The sequence below is a fragment of the Ranitomeya imitator genome, chromosome 1, assembly GCF_032444005.1.
Source record: "Ranitomeya imitator isolate aRanImi1 chromosome 1, aRanImi1.pri, whole genome shotgun sequence".
Classification (NCBI taxonomy): Eukaryota; Metazoa; Chordata; class Amphibia; order Anura; family Dendrobatidae; genus Ranitomeya; species Ranitomeya imitator.
Window position 1 is genome coordinate 945,326,112 of NC_091282.1, and position 27,193 is coordinate 945,353,304.

At 41.9% G+C, this 27,193-nt stretch overlaps 1 protein-coding gene across 3 annotated transcripts in view; it reads left to right on the top strand.

Annotated features, from left to right (window-relative positions):
- BANK1 (B cell scaffold protein with ankyrin repeats 1) overlaps window positions 1-27,193 on the top strand; it is a 1,115,425-nt gene that overhangs the window by 1,005,717 nt on the left and 82,515 nt on the right. For 2 of the 3 annotated variants that reach the window (XM_069743643.1, XM_069743641.1), the window contains 2 exons: window positions 5,850-6,104; window positions 16,885-17,127. In XM_069743643.1, coding sequence (XP_069599744.1) covers window positions 5,850-6,104; window positions 16,885-17,127 — 498 coding nt within the window. The remainder of the gene's footprint in view (window positions 1-5,849; window positions 6,105-16,884; window positions 17,128-27,193) is intronic. The other variant, XM_069743642.1, reaches the window with a different exon arrangement.

The following is a 27,193-nucleotide window of genomic DNA, read 5'->3' on the forward strand; positions in this document are numbered from 1 at the left end:
GGACTTGGGCTCATCAAAAACATCCCGGTAATCAGACAAGAACTCTGGGACCTCAGAAGGGGTGGATGATGAGATAGACAGAAATGGAACATCACCATGTACCCCCTGACAACCCCAGCTGGACACAGACATTGATTTCCAATCTAATACTGGGTTATGGACTTGTAGCCATGGCAACCCCAACACGACCACATCATGCAGATTATGCAACACCAGAAAGCGAATATCCTCCTGGTACGCAGGAGCCATGCACATGGTCAGCTGGGTCCAATACTGAGGCTTATTCTTGGCCAAAGGCGTAGCATCAATTCCTCTCAATGGAATAGGACACTGCAAGGGCTCCAAGACAAACCCACAGCGCCTAGCAAACTCCAAGTCCATCAAATTCAGGCCAGCGCCTGAATCCATAAATGCCATGACAGAATAGGAAGACAAAGAGCAGATCAAAGTAACGGACAAAAGAAATTTCGACTGTACCGTACCAATGGTGGCAGACCTAGCGAACCGCTTAGTGCGCTTAGGACAATCGGAGATAGCATGAGTGGAATCACCACAGTAGAAACACAGCCCATTCTGACGTCTGTGTTCTTGCCTTGCAGCTCTGGTTAAAGTCCTATCGCACTGCATAGGCTCAGGTTTATGCTCAGATAATACCGCCAAATGGTGCACAGATTTACGCTCACGCAAGCGTCGACCGATCTGAATGGCCAAAGACATAGACTCATTCAGACCAGCAGGCATAGGAAATCCAACCATGACATCCTTAAGGGCTTCAGAGAGACCCTTTCTGAAAATAGCTGCCAGCGCACATTCATTCCATTGAGTGAGCACGGACCACTTTCTAAACTTCTGACAATAAATCTCTATCTCATCCTGACCCTGACACAGAGCCAGCAAATTTTTCTCTGCCTGATCCACTGAATTAGGTTCATCGTACAGCAATCCGAGCGCCAGAAAAAACGCATCAATATTACATAATGCAGGATCTCCTGGCACAAGGGAAAATGCCCAGTCTTGAGGGTCGCCATGTAATAAAGAATTAATGATCTTAACTTGTTGAACTGGGTCACCAGAGGAGCGGGGTTTCAAAGCCAGAAATAGTTTACAATTATTTTTAAAATTCAAAAACTTAGCTCTATCTCCAGAAAATAACTCAGGAATAGGAATTTTAGGTTCTAACATAGGATTCTGAACCACTAAATCTTGAATATTCTGTACATTTATAGCGAGATTATCCATCAAAGAGAACAGACCCTGAATGTCCATGTCCACACCTGTGTTCTGAACCACCCTGATGTAAAGGGGAAAAGAAAGACAGAACACAGTGCAAAGAAGAAAAAAAAATGGTCTCAGAACTTCTCTTTTCCCTCTATTGAGAAGCATTAGTACTTTGGGCCTCCAGTACTGTTATGAACAGGTAATTCAGAACCACAATGGACCTTGAAGTTCAGAGCACACAAAGTGACCTGACAATTACCAAAAACATAGGACGAGCTCTGAGACGTGGAAACTCTGCTGACCGCAATCCCTAATCCTATCCAACCACACTAGAGGTAGCCGTGGAGCGCTTCTGACCAGTCCTATGCGCCTCGAGCACAGCCTGAGAAACTAGCTAGCCCTAAGAAAGAAAAATATGCCTAGCTTGCCTCAGAGAAATACCCCAAAGGAAAAGGCAGCCCCCCACATATAATGACTGTGAGTTGAGATGAAAATACAAACGCAGAGATGAAATAGATTTAGCAAAGTGAGGCCCAACTTACTGAACAGACCGAAGATAGGAAAGATTGCTTTGCGGTCAACACAAAACCCTACAAACAACCACGCAGAGGGGGCAAAAAGACCCTCCGCACCGACTAACGGTACGGAGGTGCTCCCTCTGCGTCCCAGAGCTTCCAGCAAGCAAGAAAAACCAATATAGCAAGCTGGACAGAAAAAACAGCAAACAAAAATAACACAAGCAAAACTTAGCTTATGCAGGATAGACAGGCCACAGGAACGATCCAGGAGAAAGCAAGACCAATACTAGAACATTGACTGGAGGCCAGGATCAAACCACTAGGTGGAGTTAAATAGAGCAGCACCTAACAACCTAACCTCATCACCTGAGGAAGGAAACTCAGAAGCCGCAGTACCACTCTCATCCACCAAAGGAAGCTCATAGACAGAACCAGCCGAAGTACCACTCATGACCACAGGAGGGAGCTTGGCCACAGAATTCACAACAGCCCACGCAGTATACAACACTGCCCACGTAGTATATAACACTGCCCACATAGTATATAACACTGCCCACATAGTATATAACACAGCCCACGCAGTATATAACACTGCCCATGCAGTATATAACACAACCCACGTAGTATAACACAACCCACGTAGTATAACACAACCCACGTAGTATAACACAGCCCACGTAGTATATAACACAGCCCACATGGTATATAACACTGCCCACGTAGTATATAACACAGCCCACGCAGTATATAACACTGCCCACGTAGTATATAACACTGTCCATGTAATATATAGCACAGCCCACGTAGTGTATAACACTGCCCACATAGTATATAGCAGCCACGCAGTATATAACACAGCCCAAGTACTATATAGCAGTGTGGGCACCATATCCCCGTTATAAAAAAAAATTAAAATAAAAAATAGTTATATACTCACCCTCCGGCGGCCCCCAGATCCAGGTGAGGCGTTTAGCGATGCTCCTGTCCCAAGAATGCATTGCGGTCTCGCGAGATGATGACGTAGCGGTCTCGCGAAAGCGCTACATCATCATCTCGTGAGACAGCAATGTATGGCCCGGAGCGTCGTGAGGAACGGGAAAGGCGCAGGAAGGTGAGTATATAATGATTTTTTTTTATTATTATTTTTAACATTAGATCTTTTTACTATTGATGCTGCGTAGGCAGCATCAATAGTAAAAAGTTCGTCACATAGGGTTAATAGCAGTGTTAACAGACTGCGTTACACCACGTTATGCCACGATGTAGCGCAGTCGGTTTAACGGACTGCTACAACGCTATGTGGGTGGCGGGCGCTGACTGGGGGAGAGTATGGAGGGGGCACTGAGTGCAGGAGAGTTGGGAGCGGCCATTTCGCGGCCGGATTGTGTCCGTCGCTAATTGGTCGCGGCCAGCTGGCCGTGACCAATCAGCGACTTGGGATTTCCGTGACAGACAGACAGACAGAAAGACCGACAGAAAGACGATGGTGCGAGTGCTGTGCGATTTTTTTCTTGCACCCATTGACTTGCATTGGCGAGTCTCGTCAGAGACTCGCAGCAAATCACAGTGTGCTGCAATTTTTTTCTCAGTCTGATTTCGGCTGAGAAAAAAAAATCGCAAATGAGATGTCACCTATTGACTATCGTTGGTCCGAGTGCAATCCGATTTTTTATCGGATTGCACCCATTCGTTTTGCTCGCAAGTGAGTATAAGCCATAAATGACATAGAAAAAGTTCAGCTACCCTAAAGGGGATGGGATAGATCATGCATCTTAAAACACAGGGAAGCATCAAGGATTTTAACATTAAATGCAAGAACACCAAAAGTCAGGAACATTAGATAAGATTATGTGTATATATATATATATATATATATATATATATATATATATATATATTTATATATATATATATATATATATATATATATATATATACAGTGGGGCAAAAAAGTATTTAGTCAGTCAGCAATAGTGCAAGTTCCACCACTTAAAAAGATGAGAGGCGTCTGTAATTTACATCATAGGTAGACCTCAACTATGGGAGACAAACTGAGAAAAAAAAATCCAGAAAATCACATTGTCTGTTTTTTTAACATTTTATTTGCATATTATGGTGGAAAATAAGTATTTGGTCAGAAACAAACAATCAAGATTTCTGGCTCTCACAGACCTGTAACTTCTTCTTTAAGAGTCTCCTCTTTCCTCCACTCATTACCTGTAGTAATGGCACCTGTTTAAACTTGTTATCAGTATAAAAAGACACCTGTGCACACCCTCAAACAGTCTGACTCCAAACTCCACTATGGTGAAGACCAAAGAGCTGTCAAAGGACACCAGAAGCAAAATTGTAGCCCTGCACCAGGCTGGGAAGACTGAATCTGCAATAGCCAACCAGCTTGGAGTGAAGAAATCAACAGTGGGAGCAATAATTAGAAAATGGAAGACATACAAGACCACTGATAATCTCCCTCGAACAGGGGCTCCACGCAAAATCCCACCCCGTGGGGTCAGAATGATCACAAGAACGGTGAGCAAAAATCCCAGAACCACGCGGGGGGACCTAGTGAATGAACTGCAGAGAGCTGGGACCAATGTAACAAGGCCTACCATAAGTAACACACTACACCACCATGGACTCAGATCCTGCAGTGCCAGACGTGTCCCACTGCTTAAGCCAGTACATGTCCGGGCCCGTCTGAAGTTTGCTAGAGAGCATTGGGATGATCCAGAGGAATTTTGGGAGAATATCCTATGGTCTGATGAAACCAAACTGGAACTTTTTGGTAGAAACACAATTTGTCGTGTTTGGAGGAAAAAGAATACTGAGTTGCATCCATCAAACACCATACCTACTGTAAAGCATGGTGGTGGAAACATCATGCTTTGGGGCTGTTTCTCTGCAAAGGGGCCAGGACGACTGATCCGGGTACATGAAAGAATGAATGGGGCCATGTATCGTGAGATTTTGAGTGCAAACCTCCTTCCATCAGCAAGGGCATTGAAGATGAAACATGGCTGGGTCTTTCAACATGACAATGATCCAAAGCACATCGCCAGGGCAACGAAGGAGTGGCTTCGTAAGAAGCATTTCAAGGTCCTGGAGTGGCCTAGCCAGTCTCCAGATCTCAACCCTATAGAAAACCTTTGGAGGGAGTTGAAAGTCCGTGTTGCCAAGCGAAAAGCCAAAAACATCACTGCTCTAGAGGAGATCTGCATGGAGGAATGGGCCAACATACCAACAACAGTGTGTGGCAACCTTGTGAAGACTTACAGAAAATGTTTGACCTCTGTCATTGCCAACAAAGGATATATTACAAAGTATTGAGATGAAATTTTGTTTCTGACCAAATACTTATTTTCCACCATAATATGCAAAAAAAATGATAAAAAAAACAGACATTGTGATTTTCTAGATTTTTTTTCTCAGTTTGTCTCCCATAGTTGAGGTCTACCTATGATGTAAATTACAGACGCCTCTCATCTTTTTAAGTGGTGGAACTTGCACTATTGCTGACTGACTAAATACTTTTTTGCCCCACTGTATATATATTAAAATATCAACCACAATAAATATTTCTTTCAATCTGAAATGATCACTCCATAATGTCATATTCTTTATAGTAATTATGTAAAATGGCTCTTGTAAAACTAGGTATTGTGCTATACTATGAATAAGAACTTAAAGTCTGTAACTCATCAGTGTAAAAATACCAAGGTGAATTGAGCACCTTTTTTTAGCACCAATGATTTAAAAAAAATCCAAATAAACAGTTGCTTTTAAAACAATTTTGCTCTGGAACTTTTGCTGGATGAATTTCTTCTGATTCATTTTCTACTTGGCGGCCAACCAAAGCTTCACACGTGTCGATGAGCTGCATATAAATTCCTATTTTACGATTTGAGAGGGTTTACCCTAGTGACAGATTCCTTTAAAATAGAAATAATTTTATTGTTTGCTTCATACCTCTGTATAAATCATATATGTTTCAAAAATATTTGATGTTTTGTCAGTCTGAATGATTGGATATTCTGTTTAACTGCATATGCTGCTAGAATAAATTATTTAGCAATGTTCAGCTGTATAAAAATGCACACAATTTTATTGACACAGAAGAAAGAACAGATAACAATGAAAACGAGCCAAGTGGTGAACTGGATGAATGTTCAGATGAAGAGAAGGATCATGAACACGATGAAGAGCCATTGCTAGTTGCTTCCACCGAGGACGATGCATACATAATATTTGAACCCAGTATCAAAAAGAAACAAAGAGGGCAAAGGCATTTTACTTCTCATAACCCAGCACCACCGGAGGCAGAATCAAAATTCACACTGAAAAGCGGTGCATCATCATCCGGTGCTCAAGGTAAGAGTGGCATGCTCTTTTTATTATAATTTAGACTTTCTTTGTTAGAAAAAAAAAAATGGGCAGGCACACCTGTTGGTATAAGTACAATGTGCCCATTAACAGACCAAACCTAGGATAAAACAAATGAGCAAATACCCTGCAGAAGGTGAGTAAACGGTAATAGTACATGTGAATAATATAAGGTGCATAAATAACTCTATTTTGATCAAAAAAGCATAAAAGCCATTCCATCACAACAAGATGTGCCCAATCAGGATGGTCTCTAAAGCTAGCATTTCAGTTTGCTTATGCCAGCAGACCTCAAAATAAACAGGGCAGAGCCAGACCTGAATGTGAAAATCTGTATAGATAAGATACATAGCCCCAAAAAGGGGCCATGCCCCTATATGTGGAAGGAAATAAATCTAAACCAAAGAAATGGGTTTGCACATTAGTTGGTTTCTTTGCTGTTCTCTGCTGTTCTTTCTTAGAAACTAAATTTAAAAATCTTTATTCTCAGTGCAAAGCACTTCCAGTTAATGTCTTATATATTATTAGCTTTCACTTTATTTAACTGTAATTTTGGGGAATTATTTTTTGATTGCTGAAATATACATACTGTGTAGTTTGTTTGCTAATGCATGAAGAGGAAATATACAGCTTATTATATATATCTAAAGTTTTATATTTCAATAAAAAATTAAAATTAAATACATTGGTTTTGTATCTCAAAGGCCCAACTGAAAGGTCTAGAAAGAAAAAAAAATATAGCCCTAAATCTGATGTGATAACCATTGCAATTATATTAATAACAGTTTCCCGGCTTTGTATTGACAGTCTGTTCTTAAGATAGGCCATTAAAGTTGTATTTTCAATTGGGTAGAGGATAACTTCTCAATCGCTGAGGTCGTACCCACCGATCCTGAGAGTAGGGGTTCTGAAGAGCCCCTTGAGAATGGTGTGCTAATCGATCATGCGCACAGCTGCTCCATTCTTTCTTGTGGGAGTGCCGAAGACCAGATGACAGCAGCACTTGGATATTTCTAGCTGTTCCATTAAAAGTGAATGGAGTGGCAGTGCTCATGAATGACCATTGCTTCATTCTTGTGGGGTTCTTCAGGCCCCTGGTTCTTGAGAGCCGTGTATATCCCAGGTGCTGGACCTCCGGAGATAGGGAAGTTATCAGTTATATCAGTGATAGGGGATAACTCCGAGTCTTAAAGGGGCACTGTCACCTGAATTTGGAGGGAACAATCTTCAGCCATGTAGGCGGGGTTTTTGGGTGTTTGATTCACCCTTTCCTTACCAGCTGGCTGCATGCTGGCTACAATATTGGATTGAAGTTCATTCTCTGTCCTCCGTAGTACATGCCTGCGCAAGACAATCTTGGCTTGCGCAGGTGTGTACTATGGAGGACAGAGAATGAACTTCAATCCAATATTGTAGCCAGCATGCAGCCAGCGGGTAAGGAAAGGGTGAATCAAACACCCAAAAACCCCGCCTACATGGCTGAAGATTGTTCCCTCCAAATTCAGGTGACAGTGTACCTTTAAGAATACTCCTGTAATGTGTGACTAGTAAGGGTCTGATACCTGGTACTCTCTACAATTCATTTCTTAGAAAGATAATTATTCAAAACATTGATCCTTTATTAATCCGTATTATTCCTAACAAAAAATACACTATTCTCATATGCATAGTATAGTATATTATATGGCAGAATAAATGGTGTCGTTGAAAACGACACCTCGTGCTACAAAAAAAAAGCTCGTTTATGGCTATGTAGAAAAAAAGTCAAAAAAATAAAAAAATGAAAAATCACCTGGCCTTAGGGGTTTAATGACAGGAAATGTATTTACTTTATATGCTATGAATAAAAACCATTTGCATACTTTGCTTTGTTGCTTATGAGAGTAATACGCTTTGTGCTTCAGGATCTTATCTACCTTGGATCAATCGAATATTATCATTTTACCAATCTTTGAGGATGAGTGCTAGGTTAGCTTTCTACGAAAAATTGCATTGTTACAATGGGCCTCTCACCTGGGGTTTATCTTTATTCCACCATGCAAGAAGGACTTGAAGTTTGAAATGCTTCAGGAGGAAAGAAGAACATTTGATGTTTTATCCCAACATGAGCTATTAATATTAATTCTGCAAAGACCTCCAGATTGAAAAACTAGATTAGAGAGACAGCCCATAAGTACTATAGATAAACTCGCTAATTTTCAGACATTGTTTTATTTCACAGTATCCACTTGATACAAAAATTAAATATGCATTTTTAAAATTTGTTGTCCCGCCATTTGCTTTTTTTTCAGGCTCTTAAAAGGTGTCCATCACCTTCAAACATTCCAGGGTATATCACAGTGTCTATATATACATATAAATTAAATTGGTTGTACTGGTTACCTATCTGCTACAGTACAACCTGAGTACAATATACACGTATCACTCTCGCCTGCAACAGTTCTTTTCCACCCTACATCTCCTCTGTCATCTCTATTTATCTACCTACCTGTGTTCTCCATTCCATAATTGACTAAAGATTGACATCCTCTATAATCAGTACTTCCAACTTCCATCTCCAAGACTTCTCTCGTTCTGCGCCAGTTCTCTGGAATGCACTACCCTATTTTCTGTCACATTCATCCTTACTTCCTGTATACTGTAAGCTTGTGAGCAGGGCTCTCTCTCCTCTTGGTATATACTGAATTATAAGTAACTTTGTCATGTCTTATTCTGTGCATACATGTCACCTTTAAAATGCTGCAGAATATGTTGACAACATTATTATATTATTACCACTGGAAACATCCTGATTATCACTATAGGAATTATGTTATGAAAGAATCACTGGTCATGGGAGTAGCCATCTTGAGATTAACAGCTCAGACTGCTGAATTCTTCTGAGACATGCCCCCAAATTTCAAGCTGGTAGGTAGGCAGAGGCAGAGAAAAGGCCTGCAGAGTAAAACAGAGCATGTATATATAATACTAGTTGATTTCCTGCAATAAGTGCTTCAATGTGAACGGTGAATGCAGCACTAATGGTTATCCTATAGGAGTGGCCTATATTACAAGAGTGGCTATTATAAGGGATAGTGATGTTGCCTCCTAATCCAGGAGACAGACTGCTCTTCTGCTCAAGAACAGTTAGCACCAGAGTAGTAGAGGGCTTCCATCAAGAAATCTCTCAACCAGCCCAGCACTGAGCGCTAAACAAATTATCATGCAAGGCAGTATTGATTTGTCCCTTACCCTAGGTAGCCACACTGCTTATCTCTGCTAGTAATTGTAAGAAGTGCTTAGTGCACACAGGTTAAGTACTGTCATAGTAGCATCTAGGTGGCACATTAACTGCATGCTGCCCTGCTGATAAATGCCCAGCACTTATTAGATTAACAAACAGAGCAGCAGTCGGCCACCGGGACTGTACTAATACTGTATGTGCCGAGTGCTGCTTACAATTGCTGGAAGTGATATGCGGCACTGCTAGCTAAAACATGGGATTGACTGCTACACGATTTGCTGAGGGTTCATTGCTGAACTAGTAGAGTGATTTCCTGAGGGATTCTAGCGCTAATCGCTTATCAGTCTCATGCACTAGGACGCAAAACCATTTATCCCTTTTAATAGGAGTCGCTTATTCCCAGCAGTAACTGAGCAGTGCTCAGTGCATACAATATTACTACAGTCAAATTGCTGGCCAGGAAGCACATTGACTGCTGCACTACTGCTGAACCCTCAGCGCTGGACTGGAAGGGTATTCCTCAGGGAATCCCTTTACTAGTCCAGTATAGAGAGCTCATGAGCAGCACAGCAGAAAGTCAATGAGCTCCCTAGCCAGCGACTGTGCGATTATTGTATGTCTTGAACACTACTAAGGTACTGGTGGAGATAAGTTGGCACTAGTGATGAGCGAATATACTCGTTGCTCGGGTTTTCCCGAGCATGCTTGGGTGATCTCCGAGTATTTTGGCGTGCTCGGAAATTCAGTTTTCGTTGCTGCAGCTGCATGATTTGCGACTGCTAGACAGGCTCAATACATGTGGGGGTTGCCTGTTTGTTAGGGAATTCCCACATGAATTCATCCTATCTAGCAGCCGCAAATCATGCAGCTATGGCGGCGAAAACTAAATATCCGAGCATGCCAAAATACTAGGAGACCACTCGAGCGTGCTCTGGGAAACCCGAATAACGAGTATACTCGCTCATCACTAGTTGGCACTAGTGATGAGCGAGTATACTCGTTGCTCGGGTTTTTACCAGAGCATGCTCGGGGGGTCTCCGAGTATTTATGAGTGTTCAGAGATTTAGTTTTTGTCGACTGCAGCTGCATGATTTATGGCTGCTACCCAGCCTGAGTACATGTGGGGGTTGCCTGGTTGCTAGCGAATCACCACATGTATCCAAGCTGTCTAGCAGCCGCAAATCATGCAGCTGCGTCAACAAAAACTAAATCTCCGTGCACTCACAAATACTCGGAGACCACCCGAGCGTGCTAGGGAAAACCCAAGCAACGAGTGTACTCGCTCATCACTAGTTGGCACCTATTGTAAGGGATAAGCAGAGTTGCCTCCTAGCATAGGTGACTAACCACTTCCCTACAGATGAGCACTTAGCACTAGAATGGTAGTGTCATGCAGCTGCAGTGCAGTACAGCGCAACCTCCACCAGGGGGAGCCTGGTAGTGAAGCCAGACTGCACACACAGAGCAACTGAACAGACGCCACCTAGTGGCGAGAGCAAGGTCAGGAAAACCAAGTCAGAGCACAACAGTACAAACGGATTCAGACAGAACGGATAGTCAGGATATAGCAAGGGATCAATAAACCAGGACGGGCAAAATACGGTACCAAAGGGATAAACTGAAACAGAGTCAAAGAGCCAAGCCAAGATATCATAACCAGGGAGTCAAGCAGATAAACAGACAGACAAAGAGACACTGGGAAAGGGCAGGCGGGGGGATAACAGACACAGGACAAGTTAGGGTTCAGTAGGACAAACCAAGGGCTTCCAGAGTCAGGTTCACACGCCAAAGACAGAGCTATAGCTGACACCACCCTCAGGATACCTGGGAGCTAAATAGCAAACCCGAGTCCAGAATGAGGCAGATCAAAATTAACCCTTGACATGATCCACCCAGAGAAAAGGCAGACAGAACTAAACTCCGGAACGGATAATGACAGGTAGAGGAAGGAGCAACTTTACTTTTTTTTTTTTTTTTTACAGATGCTGATATTATGCTTTGGGTTCTGAAAAGACCACATCGTGTAATAAGGAACATTCCATTTGAATCAAATAACTACAATGGCAGTTGAATTTCCAAGACAAATTTAAATGATCTGCCGCATTTCATTTGTTTATTTCTAATTATAGGTACACTTGATGGCAAAAGCTAAGATGCCAGAAAATCTGTGCATTTAGGTTTCTGAGATGCACATTAAACATTTCTAGTTGCAGTAATAGTGATATTTAGGTAATTTATAAACTAAAAGCTATAAAACCATGAAACAAAAAAAACATCTCCAAGGTAGGCCCTGATTGATCAAGATCAACAAAGCTTATGCAGATCTTGATGAGGGGTGTGTTGGTGTTGGACTCTCTTGATTAATGTTCTGTTCTCACTATCCTGACTAAGCAAAATTCTGACCTGACCAATGTCACTTTATGTAGTAATAAATCTGGAGCACTTCCAATGTACTGTATGCCTGTGACTCTGAGACTGCATTTTTCGTGACACATAAACAGATAGTTGTATCATACAACATAGTTAATAAATAACATTTACCACATTTCTACTTTACATCAACATCATATTTGAAACATATTTTTTGTTAGGAAGTTAGGAGTGTTAAATATTGATCAGCAATTTCTCATTTCTCTAACAAAATTTACAAAGCCAATTTTTGTAGGGACCACATCCAATTTCGCAGTGACCTTATGGGGCCTATATAACACAAAATACCCAAAAGAGGCACCAATTTAAAACTAGAACTCTCAGAGTGCTCAAAACCACATTCAATAACTTTAATAACCCTTCAGGTGCTTCACAGCTGAAGGAAGTAAAACATGAACATTTTACCTTTTTCTGCAAAAATGTTGCTACAGCCTCAAATGTTTCATTTTTACAAGGGTAACAGGATAAAATGATCCGAAATTTGGTCTGTAACTTCTCCTGAGTATACGGATACCTCATTTGGGATGGAAAAGTACTGTTTGGGTACCCTGCAGTGCTTGGAAGGGAAGGAGTACCATATGACTTTTGTAGTATAAAATTTGCTGGAATAGAGGGCAGACGCCATCTCATGTTTTCATAGCCACTGATTTGTCTAAACAATAGAAATCCTCCACAAATGACCCTATTTTGGAAACTGCACCCCTCAAGGAATCTATGTAGAGGTGTGGTGAGCACCTTGAACCCACAGGTGCGTTACAGAATTTTATAACGGGTCATGTATATGAAAAAAAATACATTTTTTTTGTGCAAAAATGTCAGGTTTTGCCCCACATTTTTCATTTATACAAGGGTAACGGGAAAGTGGACAGTACAACTCGTTGTTGAATTTCTTTTGAGTACACAGATAGCCCATATGTTGTAGAAAACTACTGTTTGGCTCATAGCAGGGCTTGGAAAGGAAGGAGCACCAATTGAATTCTGGACCTCAATATTGGCTGGAATGGATTGCAGATACTATGTCACATTTGAAGAGCCCCGGCATGCTAAGAGGACACAAACCCCCACAAGTGACCGCGATTTGGAAACTACTGTACACCTCTTACACCTAGAGGTATAGGGAGCATTTTTAACCTTCAAACCATTCACATAATTCTGTAACATTGGACTGAGTAGAAAATTAGAAAAATTACATTTCTTTTTCTAAAATGTTGCTTTGGCTCCAAAATTTCAATTTTCAAAAGGATAGATGTCAAAAGGTATAATTTCTCCTGAGTATGTCAATACCCCGTACCTGGTCAAAAACTACGTTTGAGGCACAATGGAAAGCTCAGAAAAGAAAATATTGAGTGCCATATTGGAGTTCAGATTTTGTTGAAATAATTTCAGGGTGTCATGTTACATTGGTAGAGCAAAATCCACTATTATTAATCCCATTTTAAAAACTACAGCCCCCTGTGAATTCATCTATGGGTGCAGTGAGCATGTTGGTTCCACATATGCCTCAAATAATTTTATACCACTGGGTGATGAAGAAAGAATAATTACATTTTTACCACTAAAATGCTATTTTAGTCCCAGGTTTTTAATTTTTATAAGGGCTAATAGGAAAAAATGGACCTCACAGTTTATTGTGCAACTTCTCCATGCTCCATTACCATACATATAATCGGGAAATACTTTTCAGGCAACGTGAAAAATTTAGAAGGGAGGGTGCGTCATATTATAGGGTAGATGTGGCAGATGTTATGGTTGGCGGATGCCATGACTCGCGGGAAGAGAACAGCCAGAACAGCAGAACTCCTCAAGATACCTCATTTTGGAAATTTAACCCTTCTGGGAATGTATCTACTGGTGACAATTTTGACTCCATTGGGTCTTTTCCAGAAACAAGCAGCAGTTGATTTTGTTGAGTAAAATTGAAAATCTGCCATTATAGTGCCCACTTCATTGAAGTGCCCAATACTTTGTAGTGCCAGTGCATTACGCCTAGCTCATGATTCTGGAGACATGCACCCATAAATTACGTGTTGCAGAAATGCCACACACGTGGACACTAAATGTGGCCTAGACACACTGAAAGGCTCAATAGAGAGGGGGCTTTTGGATTTGGGAGCGCAAAATTCACTGGATTTCTTTTAGGGGGCTTGTAGTCATAGCACTTTTCCAAAGCCTTTGTACTACCAGTGACATAAAAGCCCCTTATATTTTCATTGACAGTGAGTGGGGACTTGTTTTTTTTTGTGTATTGAGCTGAAGCTTTTTTTTATGTTACATAACATTTTGGATGACATTTATCCTGTGCGCTACACTGAGCACTTACTTTGAGGTTTCCATCTAAATCTACACTTCATTCAGATGAAAGCCTTTAGCGATTAGTGATGAGTGAATATACTCATTACTCGAGATTTCCTGAGCACACTCTGGTGTCCTCTGAGTATTTTTAGTGCTCGGAGATTTAATTTTTTTCGCCACAGGTGGATGATTTACAGCTACTAGCCTTGCTTGATTACATGTGGGGATTCCCTAGCAACCAGGCAACCCCCACATGTACTTAGCCTGGCTAATAGCTGTTAATCATTCAGCTGAGGCAATGAAAACTAAATCTCCGAGCATTGAAAAATACCCGGAGGATACCCAAGCGTGCTCGGGAAATCTCGAGTAACGAGTGTATTCGCTCATCACTATTAGCGATCCATTCACTATAATGAGGCAGCAGAGTTATTCTGGACTCCACCTGGCCTCTGTTCAAAGATGTAATTCTTTTCTTTCTTTCAGAGGTGCACAAAGCCGACCGTGCTTTCATGCACACATAAAAAGACGGACACCGCTGAATCATAGTCCCAGATGGCCTCCACATCTGCCTCATTATAGGGAATCTTCCACCAGAGCTTCTGTCTTAATCACATATTTCAGAGATTTACATGGAAACCTCATTGTAAGTGCTCAGTGCAGAGCTCAGGATAAATGTGAGTCGAGCCTAACTGCAATCTTTTGGCAGCAAATTGAACAAATTAACAGCAGGTCGCTTTTTTTTATTATGTACACCATTCCTTGTGCGGCCTAAGTGAAAAGATGACCTTGTTCTTCAAGTCTGTGCGATTACAGTGATATCATATTTATATAATTCTTTTATGTTTTTTCTATTGCCATATTTTGAGAGCTATAATTTTTCTATATTTCCTTCAAAAGAATCAGGTGAAGGCTTTTTTTTTGTGGGACGAGTTGACATTTTTATTGGTACCATTTTCGGGCACATAACATTTTTTGATCGCTTTCTAGCTTTCTATTGTGACATTTTTATAGGTCGAGGTGACCCATAGGCGGCAATACCAAATAAGTGTATTTTGGGGGATTTTTTTTACATAAAAGTATCTTTTATTGGTAGAATTTTTTTCTTTTTTATTTTATGTTTTTTTTTACATTTTATCAATGTTTTACTTTTTATTTAACTTTTTTACTTAGTCCCGCTACGGGACTCTAACTTTTATGAATTTATTCACTGATATAATGCATTGCAATGCACCAGCGCTACAATCTTACACTGACAGAAGCCTTTTAGATCAGGCTACTGGCATGGTGTAAAAAGGCTATCATTTCTGTCAGACCTGTAGGTCATCATGACAATGTCGAGTTGCCATCGCAATGACCATTAGCCTGTGATGATGTTGTGGGGGTGCTGATCTCCCAGCCTCCCAAATGCTGTGATCATTATCGATTGCTTCATTTTGGGAGTTAAATGGCCCAGAACAGTGTAGGTACCACTCCTGGCTGTGACAGCCTGGGATTCAGCCATCACTTTAGCTGATCTCCCAATTGCAATCATGCGGGCACTGCTACTGTGCCCGCATTATCTCCATGACGTAAATTTACGTCAAATGTCTTAAAAGGCTTAATGAATCTGGCTCATCTGACAAGTGCCATGCCCTTCTGAGAACCACTAATCTCCCTGAAGTCAAGGACTGGAGTAAGATTTTTGGGGTAAGTAATGCCACAGCTCATCATGCATTAGATGAGCTATGGTGTCACACCCCTGATGTGCCTTCATCCCTTTTCAACTCCACCTATTTTGGCAGAAACTAGTGTAAAATGCCAAAAATAACAATTTTTTTTTGCACAACTGAGAGTTTTCAAACCAAAGATGAAATTGCTTTGATGAATCAGGGACTGCATGTATGAAAAAGTGATAATGTCAAGTCAAAAAGTCACATGTAAAACTAAATCCTTGTCTTTCAAGTAGTTGCATTACTGTTCTGCTATTTCTTTACTAATAGGTCCTCCAGCATAATGTCAGCATGTATGTACCAAATGTAAGTAGATTTCTGCTTGGCAATTTTGTCTTATGCAGATAGAAGTTCAAAACTAACTTAAAGGTAACCTGTCACCAGTTTTGTTATATAACTAAAACTGTGACCTTATTCAGAGCCTGTGCTGCAGTCCATAAATGATTCTATAATCCTGACTCCCTCCTGTTTACCCCTGAAAAACCTTTCTAAGTTTTCTTTTGCTGTATGTAAATCGAGTCTGCCCAGCTGCTGCTCGCTGTCCTCTTTCTTTGATTGACGTGAATTACGCCTCACATCATCCACATTGCCAGGAAAATCTTGCTCCTTCACACAGATATTGCGGCTCGTGCCTGCACACTATACCTTGTCCTACTGTATGCACTCATGTTTTTGACTCTGCCCATAGAGAATGTGCAGGCGCGAGCATAATGTCTATGCATAGGCAGAAGGTTTCGCCCGGCAATGTGGATGATGCAAGTTGTCATCCACATCAATTAAAGAAAGCAGACAGCAAGCAGCAGCTGGGGGAAGGGATAGAGAGGCCCGAAACCACGCCACAGGGCCGAACCAACTTGATTTCCATATAACGCGGGAGAACTTAAAAGGGTTCTTGGTGGGTATACAGAGGGAGTATGGGAGTTATTTAAGTATTTAAGAAATGCAGCACAGGTGCTGAATAAGGTCATAGCTTTAGTTGTATTAGGACAAAACTGATGTCAGGCTCCCTTTAACTATGTTGAATTTGGCAAAATTACTAATTGATTAACAAAAGCCTGATCTTTCGACAATTCATAAAAAGTATATCTAAAATAAATTTCACTTTATTTTACAGCAGAGGTGAAAGATGAAAGATTCAACTTACCGTTTTTCAGGGATGAGTATGAGGGCAATGAGGAAGACCCGTATAGTACAATTTATAATAATGATGATGAACTGTACATTGAGTTACCCTTTGAAACTGCAGATGAAGAGAATCCAAGAGGAAAGAAATCATTCATTGTTCACAGAGCTCCGGCCCCTGCACCACGTCCACAAGTTCCTGTTCCAGATATCGATGACTCCTACATCTCTAAAGGTAGCAAAATAATATTTACTGTATGAAATATATTTTACTTCCATTCTCACCTGTCTATTTGCATTTTGCTAAACCAATCTCATGAACTATAAATAGCAATTTTTATTTATTTAAATTTATAGTGAATCTTTGGTTTAGCTGCTCAAAAATCCCATGAACTCTGATACTCTCAAAATAAATATGAGATATTAAGTTACCTTACACAAGAACTTACTTTAATTAATAATATGATTTCTAAATTAACATGTAGAACACATGGAACAATATGGCGATCACAAACCAGTGATGTCACTTCTACTCTTCCCTTTCAATTGACAAATGGGGGTGGTGAAAATTGTTATGAAGCCAAGAGGATCCAAAGGTTGCAAGTGCACTGATATGACCACTGGTGCACATGAAAGCCTGTTTTGCATATAAATTAAAAAAAGCATTTTGGTGCAACAATACTTTGTAGGGCAATAAAACAGTTATTGCTGGAATTGCTTTAATGTGCCCTACAACCCTGAGGAATTCTTACTGACAATTTTCATTTATCATAGAATCATATAATGTTTCAGTTGGAAGAGACCTCCAGGGTCTAAACCATCTCACACAGATGTCTGTCCAGTCTCTGTTTAAAGCCTTCAATTGAAGAACATACCACCTCTCATGACATCCTGTTCCACTCATTGATTGCCTCACTGTGAAAAAGATTTTCTAATATCTATTCTGTATCTTCTCCCTTTCAGTTTCATTCCATTGCTTCTCGTGTTTCAATGAGCAAATGAGAATAAGGATGATCCCCCTACACTGTGACATCCCTTCAGATATTTGTAAACAGCTATTAAATATCCTCTTAGTCTTATTGTAAGCTAAACATTCCCAGATCCTTTAACAATTCCTTGTAGGACATACTTTGCAGTCCACTCACCATCCTGGTAGCTCTTCTCTCTTAACTTACTCCAATTTTTCTATGTATTTTTAAAACATGGTACACAAAACTGTTCAAAGTATTACAGATGACGTCTGACTCTGTTTAAAGCCTTCAATTGAAGAACATACCACCTCTCATGACATCCTGTTCCACTCATTGATTGCCTCACTGTGAAAAAGATTTTCTAATATCTATTCTGTATCTTCTCCCTTTCAGTTTCATTCCATTGCTTCTCGTGTTTCAATGAGCAAATGAGAATAAGGATGATCCCCCTACACTGTGACATCCCTTCAGATATTTGTAAACAGCTATTAAATATCCTCTTAGTCTTATTGTAAGCTAAACATTCCCAGATCCTTTAACAATTCCTTGTAGGACATACTTTTCAGTCCAGTCACCATCCTGGTAGCTCTTCTCTCTTAACTTACTCCAATTTTTCTATGTCTTTTTAAAACATGGTACACAAAACTGTTCAAAGTATTACAGATGACGTCTGACCAAGGAGGAGTAGAGGGGGATAATGACTTCCTGTGATTTAGGCTCTATGCTTCTCTTAATGCATCTCTTTGCCTTTTTTGCTGCTGCATCACACTGTTGACTCATACGCAGTCTATGATCTATTAATATACCTAAGTCTTTTTAACAAGTGGAATCCTCCCATTTTGTATAAGTCATTTTCATTTTTCTTGCCCAGATGTAGAATCTTGCATTTCTCCCTGTGCCCTTTGTTAAACTTTATCTAGATCCTTCTGAATCCTTTTTCTGTCTTCTCTAGTGTTAGCTACCTCTCCTAGCTTTGCATCATCTGCAAATTTGATTTGTTTACTTTGAGTTCCCATATTTAGATAATATATAAACATGTTGAACAAGACTGGATCCAAAACAGAGCCTTGTGGTACTCCAATTGAAACACTCTTCCAATTGGATGTGCAGCCATTTATTACCATTCTTTGAGTATGATCACTGATCCAGTTATGAATCTACCTAAGCATAGTATAAGATAATTTATCAAATGCCTTGCTGAAGTCTAGATATACTATATCTACCACAATTCCCTGATCCACACAGTCAGTGATTCCATCAGAGAAGAGAATTAGAATAGTCTAGTAATGCTAGAAACCCATCCTCTGGTAATTATTGTATTCTTAACCAAGTACTTGCATACAGTACATGCTGTTTAATAATTCATTCAAAGATCTTTCCTGGTATAGAAGTAGCTCACTGGCTTGTAATTTCCTTGCTTCATCTTCTTTTCTTTTTTGAAGATAGAGACAACATTTGCACTTCTCCAATCTTCTGGGACTTTGCATGTTTTCCAGGAATTTTCAAAGATTCTGACTAGTGGTTCTGCCATTTGCTTCTGCTATCTCTTTCAGTACCTAGGATGTAATTCATCTCGACTAGGAGATTTTTTCTGTTTATAGATAGTGTGGATTCTTTTATCCCTTCGATAGCACAGTAAAGATCAGTTGATGGTATATTTGTTTCTTAGAGAACACAGATGCAAAATATAAAAGTTCGGCTGTCTCAACATAATTTTTTACCACTTCATCCTTTTCATCCTGTAAAAATCCTATAACATCTTTGACCTTTGTTTTACTTTTGACACCCCCCCAAAATCCTTTTTTTATTGCTTTTGTTCTCCCTTGCAAGCTTCACTTCATTATTTTCTCTAGCTTTTCTAATGCTTTGCTCTGCATTCCCTAATTCAATTTGAAATACATTTCTTTTTTCCTGTTTAGCAAGTGTTTATTTTCTGTGTTCATTCATCCTAGTCTCTTTAAATGCTTCCAATTTTTCCTTTTTGGGGGGATTGTTACTGATTGTGCAGTGATAATTTAATTGAGCAAAATCTTCCATCTTTCTTGGACATCTCTGTCCTTTAGAACATCCAGCCACTATACCTTTCCTAGTCTCTATCTGAATCCATTAAAATCTGCCTTTGTGAAGTCCAGCCTTAAAGTCTGAGCCATCACATGTCGTCGTACTCTTCTTATCCAAAATTTGAGTATAGCGTGATCAATGAGTTCCTAAATTCTTAGCCATCTTTACGTCCTCAATCAGTTCCTCCTTGTTTGTAAGAATTAGGTCAGATATTGAAGATCCACTTGTTCTCTCTTCTACCTTTTGAAAGATAAAGTTGCCAGCAAAAGAAGATAAGAATTTTCTGGACCCATTACTTTGGCCTGAGAGAAATTCCCAACAAATATCTGGATCATTAAATCTCCTATTATGTTATGGTTTGCTAAACAGTGTTAATTATTAATCAGGGCAGTGAGTAAAATGTAACTAAAGTTTTCTTACATTTCTCAATATTTTGTAGTCCCTTAAATTCCCTGTGGATTGCAGATCCAGTATCTGAGCCCCCCACAATCACTCAAAAGCTGGCTTGGAATTGCACAGCACTTGCCTGAGAGCGCCAACTGAGCAGAGTATGGATGCTTTAAAAAGTCTAGAGACCAGAAGACCCACCGATCTACACAAAATTCAAGGGACTGCAAAATCTAATAAATTTTGCAAAAATTGTGGTTACACTTTAACCCCTTTCCGATATCGCGCGTAATAGTGCACCGATGTCGGACTCCCTCCCTTTGATGTTGGCTCCAGCACTGAGTCCACATCTTTTCTGGCATATATGTCAGTTGTTCTGAACTGCCGCGGGTGGATATGCGATCAACCCTTCTGACAAGCATGCTGGAAGTCCCGCCTGTATGTAGCAGAGTCGATTGGACAAGTGCAGCTTCTAGTCTCCCATGGAAACTATTGAATAATGCAACAAAAAAAAAACAGTTTTTAAAAATATTAAAAGTAAAAAAAAAGTTCAAATCACCCCCCCTTTTGCCCCATTCAAAATAAAACAATAAAAAAGAAGAAACCTACACATATTTGGTAAAGCTGAGTTCAGAATCGCCCAATCTATCAATATTAAAAAAGAAATAACCTGATCGTTAAACGGCGTTACGAGAAAAAAAGTTAAAACAACAGAATTATGTTTTTTGGTCGCCGCAATTGCATTAAAATGCCATAACGGGCGATCAAAAGATCATATCTGCACCAAAATGGTATCATTGATAATGTCAGCTTGGCACGCAAACAATAAGCCCTCACCCAACCCGAGATTACGAGAAATGGAGATGCTATGGGTATCAAAAAATGGCACCTTTTTTTAACAAACTTTGACATTTTGTTCATCACTTGAATAAAAAAGAGCCTTAAACATGTTTGGTGTCCATGAACTCGTAATGTTCTGGAGAATCATAATGGCAGGTCAGTATTAGCATTTAGTGAACATGGTAAAAAAAAACAAAAAAAAACTGTAGGATTGCACTTTTTTTGCAATTTCACAGCACTTGAAATTTTTTTAGTATTTTCTAGTACATGATATGTTAAAACCAATGGTGACGTTCAAAAGTATAACTCTTCCTGCAAAAAAACAAGCCCTCACATGGCCATTTTTACCAAAAAGTAAAAAAGTTTTGGCTCTGGGAACAATGAGAGCAAAAAAAATAAAAGTGCAAAAACAAAAATACCTCTGGACATTAATGGGTTAAACATGTGATGCATAATATACAGTATTTGTAACTGTTGCTTTGAATAATGCTATATTACATTAGGAAAGAGAGTACTAATTATTTGAGTAGCTATTTTGTTGGGTTATTGGTATTAGTTTATTATTATTGTTGTTTTCATTAGTCCTAGAATGAATGATACAAGTATTGTTATTTTCATGATGTCTGTCCAATCCCGGGTTTATTTGAGCACTCACTGAAGTGTAAGAGGGTTATACATTTTGCGTTATTCAAGTATTATGTTGTCCCTGCAGTTATTCACAGTATTAGACTTCCAAAGGCGAATAAAGTACAAATGAAGGTCCACTGAAGAAAAGAAAGCAAATGTGAAAAAAATGAGTCAGAGATTTCATAACAATGCAGCTTTTTCATCTTGTTACGAGATAAAACCTTTCAAGCGTTCTCCTGTGGACACATAGGTTGATACATAAAATCTCAGCAGCTAATTAAAGAGTACAGTTCAGGAGCAGAACACTAAGCTGTCTCACCAGCATCTGCCTCACACTCCAGGGAGCTTACAAAAAAGAAAGATAGAATTTTCACAGTATCAAAAAAACCTGATTTCACAGCATCAAAATACTGTTTTTGGCTGCAAAAAAAGAATCAAGCAGATGTCAAAATCAAGAATGACTAAACTTTTGACAATTTTTAAAAGATTTTTTAGTTTCTTTAATTGCTTGCATATCGCTGAGAGTCTGAGGTCTTGAGAAGCCCACTGACCACACAGTGAGTGTGAGAAAACATACAGAACAGAATAAGGATGCATTAAAGAGCCCATGACTTATATTAATCCATACATTGGCAAGTGTGCATGCTCACGCAGGAGGTGTGCCCCCTGCCTCCTGAGCTTCACGCTTCTCAGCATTCTTTTGACTAGGCAATAAAATGGTTTCAAAATATTAATAATTGTCAAAAGTGTAGCTACCTTTTAAATTTGACAATTTTCAGAACACTGAACATGTTTATTACATGAACGTATTTAACGGATTTTTCCTGCAAGCTTAACACTTTCCTGTCCCATGACAAACATTTAAGTTATGAAGCAGGTGCAGGTGTATGGAGCAGGCTCAGAAGCCGAACCCACTCTACGCAGGGAAAGCGCTGGATTTATTATACAGCCACCACATACTTCTATGAGCAGTGACCCGATCTGGCTCCAACCACTGCTGTTAACCCTTTAAATTCTACCGACAATTTCTGACTTGGCAGCCAGAATGTTAGGTCTCGAGTTCCCGCTTCTGCACAGGGGGAATCTCGAGCCGTCTCCGCTGCGGTCCCCCATTCCTATCCAGCCGCAGTGGAGCCTGCTCAGCAGGGACGTCGGTCCCAGCGTCTTGCTCAGTCTCACTCTGTTCAGAGAGTTACTGCTGCTTCTTCAACTCCTGCCATTAAAGTCAGTGCTGGTCAGCAGCGAGTGGACTTCTCTGGGACTAAGTCCTTGTCTGCGCACACTGAGCATGCCCAGGGCAAGATCTCCCGTTGGAGATCGAGGGTCATGTGCTCAGACTCTGCAGCGCATTCTATTGGTCCTCTTGGCAGGTCTTGGAAGGGCAAAGTTTCTGTGGCCACTTCCTGTCCTGCAACTATATAAACTGCGCATGACCGCACGGCCATGCGCTAGTGTACAATTTAATACGTGTGTTTGTTGTGAGTGCAAGTCGTTCTTTAAATACCCCTACCCTATTGTATGACTGTTCGCGTATGGTGTATGGCTGCTATCTAGCGCCCGACTAATCACTCAACGTGTCACACACGTATCAGCGTCTATTGCTGTGACCGCCAGTGCGGTGCCACGCGCCAGTGTGCGCTTCCTGACCCACGTCTGGGTGCTTTGTGGTACCTGCCAGCACGGCACAGTTCGCACTTCGGTGCTATAATTATATATTTCCTTACACACCCAGTAGCGGTGTAGTGCCAGCAAGGGTCTAATTGGACTACAATCCCTGTTGGGGTTAAGTTCGCTGACCACTTGCTCGCGCTCTATGTGCGGTACCGCGGTCCTGTGACGCAACAGGATCGCTTTCTTCACGCTGGGTGAGGTTTAACCCACGCGTGTATACTTTTGGATACTGCCATATAGTCTGTCATTTCCTAGCAGCAGGTTTCACCTGCACGGTGGACCCCGGACTGCGAACGCATCTATATCATCTCTCTTGGTGCGTTCCGCCAGTCCTAACATTACACTAGCGCCAGGGTCTGGCTAGTGATGACAGACAAACAGCAATCTCTGCGGTATATCCAAAAGCTGGAGGGTAGGTTGGCGGCTCCGAGAGCGCGACTTCAGCTGTGGATGTTACTGCAGTAGCTGTACAGGCTGCCAGCGTGGCTGCAGCTACTATGTCCATTGCCACCCCTGTTCCGACACTATCTCGCCTCCCGCGGCCAGAAAAATTTTCTGGTGATAGCAAGTTTTGTAGGGGATTTGTGAGTCAGTGCTCTATTCACCTCGAGCTCCTGGCTGCACGTTTTCCCACAGAGCGGGCTAAGGTGGGATTTATTCTGTCTCTATTGTCGGACAGGGCGTTGGAATGGGCTACGCCGCTGTGGGAGCGTGGCGATCATGTGGTGCAGAGTGCTCCGCTGTTTCTGAGCGCTCTGAAACAGGTCTTTTTAGGACTTCAAGTCACCCATGATACTGCGCTCCAATTGCTGGCATTAACTCAGGGTGAGTCCTTGGTCAGTCATTTTGCCGTCCAATTCCGCACCTTAGCATCTGAGCTGGATTGGTCGGATAAAGCTCTTATCCCCATATTTTGGAGGGGCTTGGCTGACCACGTAAAGGACGCTTTGGCCACTAGGGAGATTCCTGCCACACTGGAGGAGTTAATAACTGTCTCCACTCGAATTGACCTCCGTTTTAACGAGCGGAGGTTAGAGCGAGCCCAGTGTAGGCAGAGGTTTCGGCTGGCTCCTACTTTCGCCAAACCTCTGGAATCTCCGGTCCTGGTTCCTGAGCCACATGAGGCCAGGGAAGTGTCACAAGCAGGATCTAAGTCCCGGACCGCTTGTGCACTCAGGGTCTGTCATGTTTGCCAGCAGTCAGGACATCTAGCCACCAGATGTCCTCAGCGGTCGAGGAAACGTCAGCGTCTAGTGGTAGTAGGTGGAGGTACACTAGACACGGCGACGTTTGCCTCTAAGTTGTCATTTAAGGGGACAATTACTATTGGCTCATTCTCCCACTCGGTAGAGCTCTGCGTGGATTCTGGGGCGGAGGGCAATTTTATGTCTTCTGCCTTCGCCCAACGTCACGCAATACCCCTGGTAATGCTTGCTCAACCAGTAACGGTGCGAGTGGTGAATGGGTCGACATTGCCCTCACAGATAACACACCAGACCATCCCTTTTACTCTGTCCATGTCGCCATCTCATCAGGAGATAATTTCTCTGCTCGTCATTCCGGAAGGAATTAATGAGGTCCTGTTGGAAATACCTTGGCTACGGTACCACTCTCCTCATATCGAGTGGTCCTCAGGCAGAATTCTGGGTTGGGGTGAATCTTGTGGGGGTAGATGTCAGAGGGAGTGCGTTCAGGTTGCTACTACTGAGGTACCCGCAGATCTATCCTCTCTCCCCAAGCAGTATTGGTCTTATGCAGACGTGTTCTCCAAAAAGGCGGTGGAGGTCCTTCCGCCTCATCGCCCCTATGACTGTCCTATTGATCTCTTGCCTGGTGCTGAGCCTCCCCGGGGTCGAGTTTATCCGCTATCTCTCCCGGAGACGGAGGCAATGTCACAGTACATCCAGGAAAATCTGGCAAGAGGATTCATTAGGAAGTCAGTGTCACCTGCTGGGGCAGGGTTCTTCTTCGTGCAGAAGAAGAATGGGGAATTGCGTCCATGCATAGACTACAGGGGTCTTAACGCCATCACCGTTAAGAATAAGTATCCTTTGCCCTTGATATCTGAGTTATTCGATAGACTTCGGGGAGCAAGGGTATTTACTAAATTAGATCTGCGGGGTGCTTACAACCTGATTCGCATCCGTGAGGGGGACGAATGGAAGACGGCCTTTAACACCAGGGATGGGCACTACGAATATCTGGTGATGCCCTTCGGGCTCTGTAATGCCCCAGCCGTTTTCCAAGACTTTGTGAACGATATCTTCCGGGATATGCTTTCCACCTCGGTCGTAGTCTATCTGGATGATATTCTCATCTACTCTCCAGATATTGACTCCCACCGGAGAGATGTTTGCAAAGTCTTCGACCTCCTACGGGCAAACTCCCTCTATGCCAAGTTGGAGAAGTGTATGTTTGAGCAGGAGTCTTTACCTTTCCTGGGCTACATCATCTCGGCCCAGGGATTGGCTATGGATCCTGCCAAACTACAGGCAGTGATGGACTGGCAGGAACCCCATTCTCTGAAAGCGGTGCAGCGCTTTATGGGGTTCATAAATTACTATCGTCAGTTCATTCCCCACTTCTCAACCCTGGTAGCTCCCTTGGTATCCCTCACCAAGAAGGGAGCGAATCCTAAATTGTGGTCCGAAGAGGTCTCCAAGGCCTTCACTTCTATTAAGTCCCACTTTGCTAGCGCTCCCATCTTACATCGTCCTGATGTGGATAAGCCATTCCTAATGGAGGTGGATGCCTCATCCGTTGGTGCAGGAGCAGTCCTCTATCAAAAGGATGCTCAAGGTCGGAAGCACCCATGCTTCTTCTTCTCAAAGACCTTCTCACCAGCGGAGAGAAATTACTCCATCGGGGATAGGGAGCTGCTGGCAATGAAGTTGGCCTTTTCGGAATGGAGACATCTCTTGGAGGGTGCTCAGTTCCCATTCCAAGTCTTCACGGACCACAAGAATTTGGTCTATTTACAGACAGCCCAGCGGCTGAATTCTCGTCAGGCCAGATGGTCCTTGTTTTTCTCCCGGTTCCACTTCACTCTACATTATCTCGCCGGGGAGAAGAACATTCGTGCTGACGCTCTCTCTCGCTCCCTGGTGTCAACTGTGGAGGAGGAGGACGAGCCTCGGCTCATTGTCCCTTCAGAGAGTCTGAGAACCGTAGCTCCGGTTTCGCTTGAGTCTGTGCCTCCGGGCAAGACTTTTGTTCCCATCAATTTGCGTCCGGAGGTTCTCTCGTGGGCTCATTCGTCCAGAGTGGGTGGACACTTTGGGGCAAAGAGGACATCTGAGTTGTTGGCGAGAATGTATTGGTGGCCACTTATGGTTCGTGACGTAGGAGACTACGTTCGGGCATGTGTCTCTTGTGCCAAAAATAAGTCTCTCCGTCAACGGCCAGCTGGGTTGTTATACCCTCTGCCGGTGGCAGACAGGCCCTGGGAGATGGTCGGGATGGACTTTGTGGTGGGTTTGCCCAAGTCACGTGGCTGTACTGTCATTTGGGTTATCACCGACCATTTTTCTAAAATGATGCATTTGGTGCCGCTTCCTCGGCTACCTTCTGCACGGGCCTTGGCAGCATTGTTTGTTAAACACATCTTCCGTCTTCACGGTATGCGAGACAAAATTGTCAGTGACCGGGGTCCCCAGTTTGCGTCTCGGTTCTGGAGAGAGCTTTGTCGCCTTCTCAGTATCGAGTTGAATCTCTCTTCGGCATATCATCCCGAGACGAATGGGT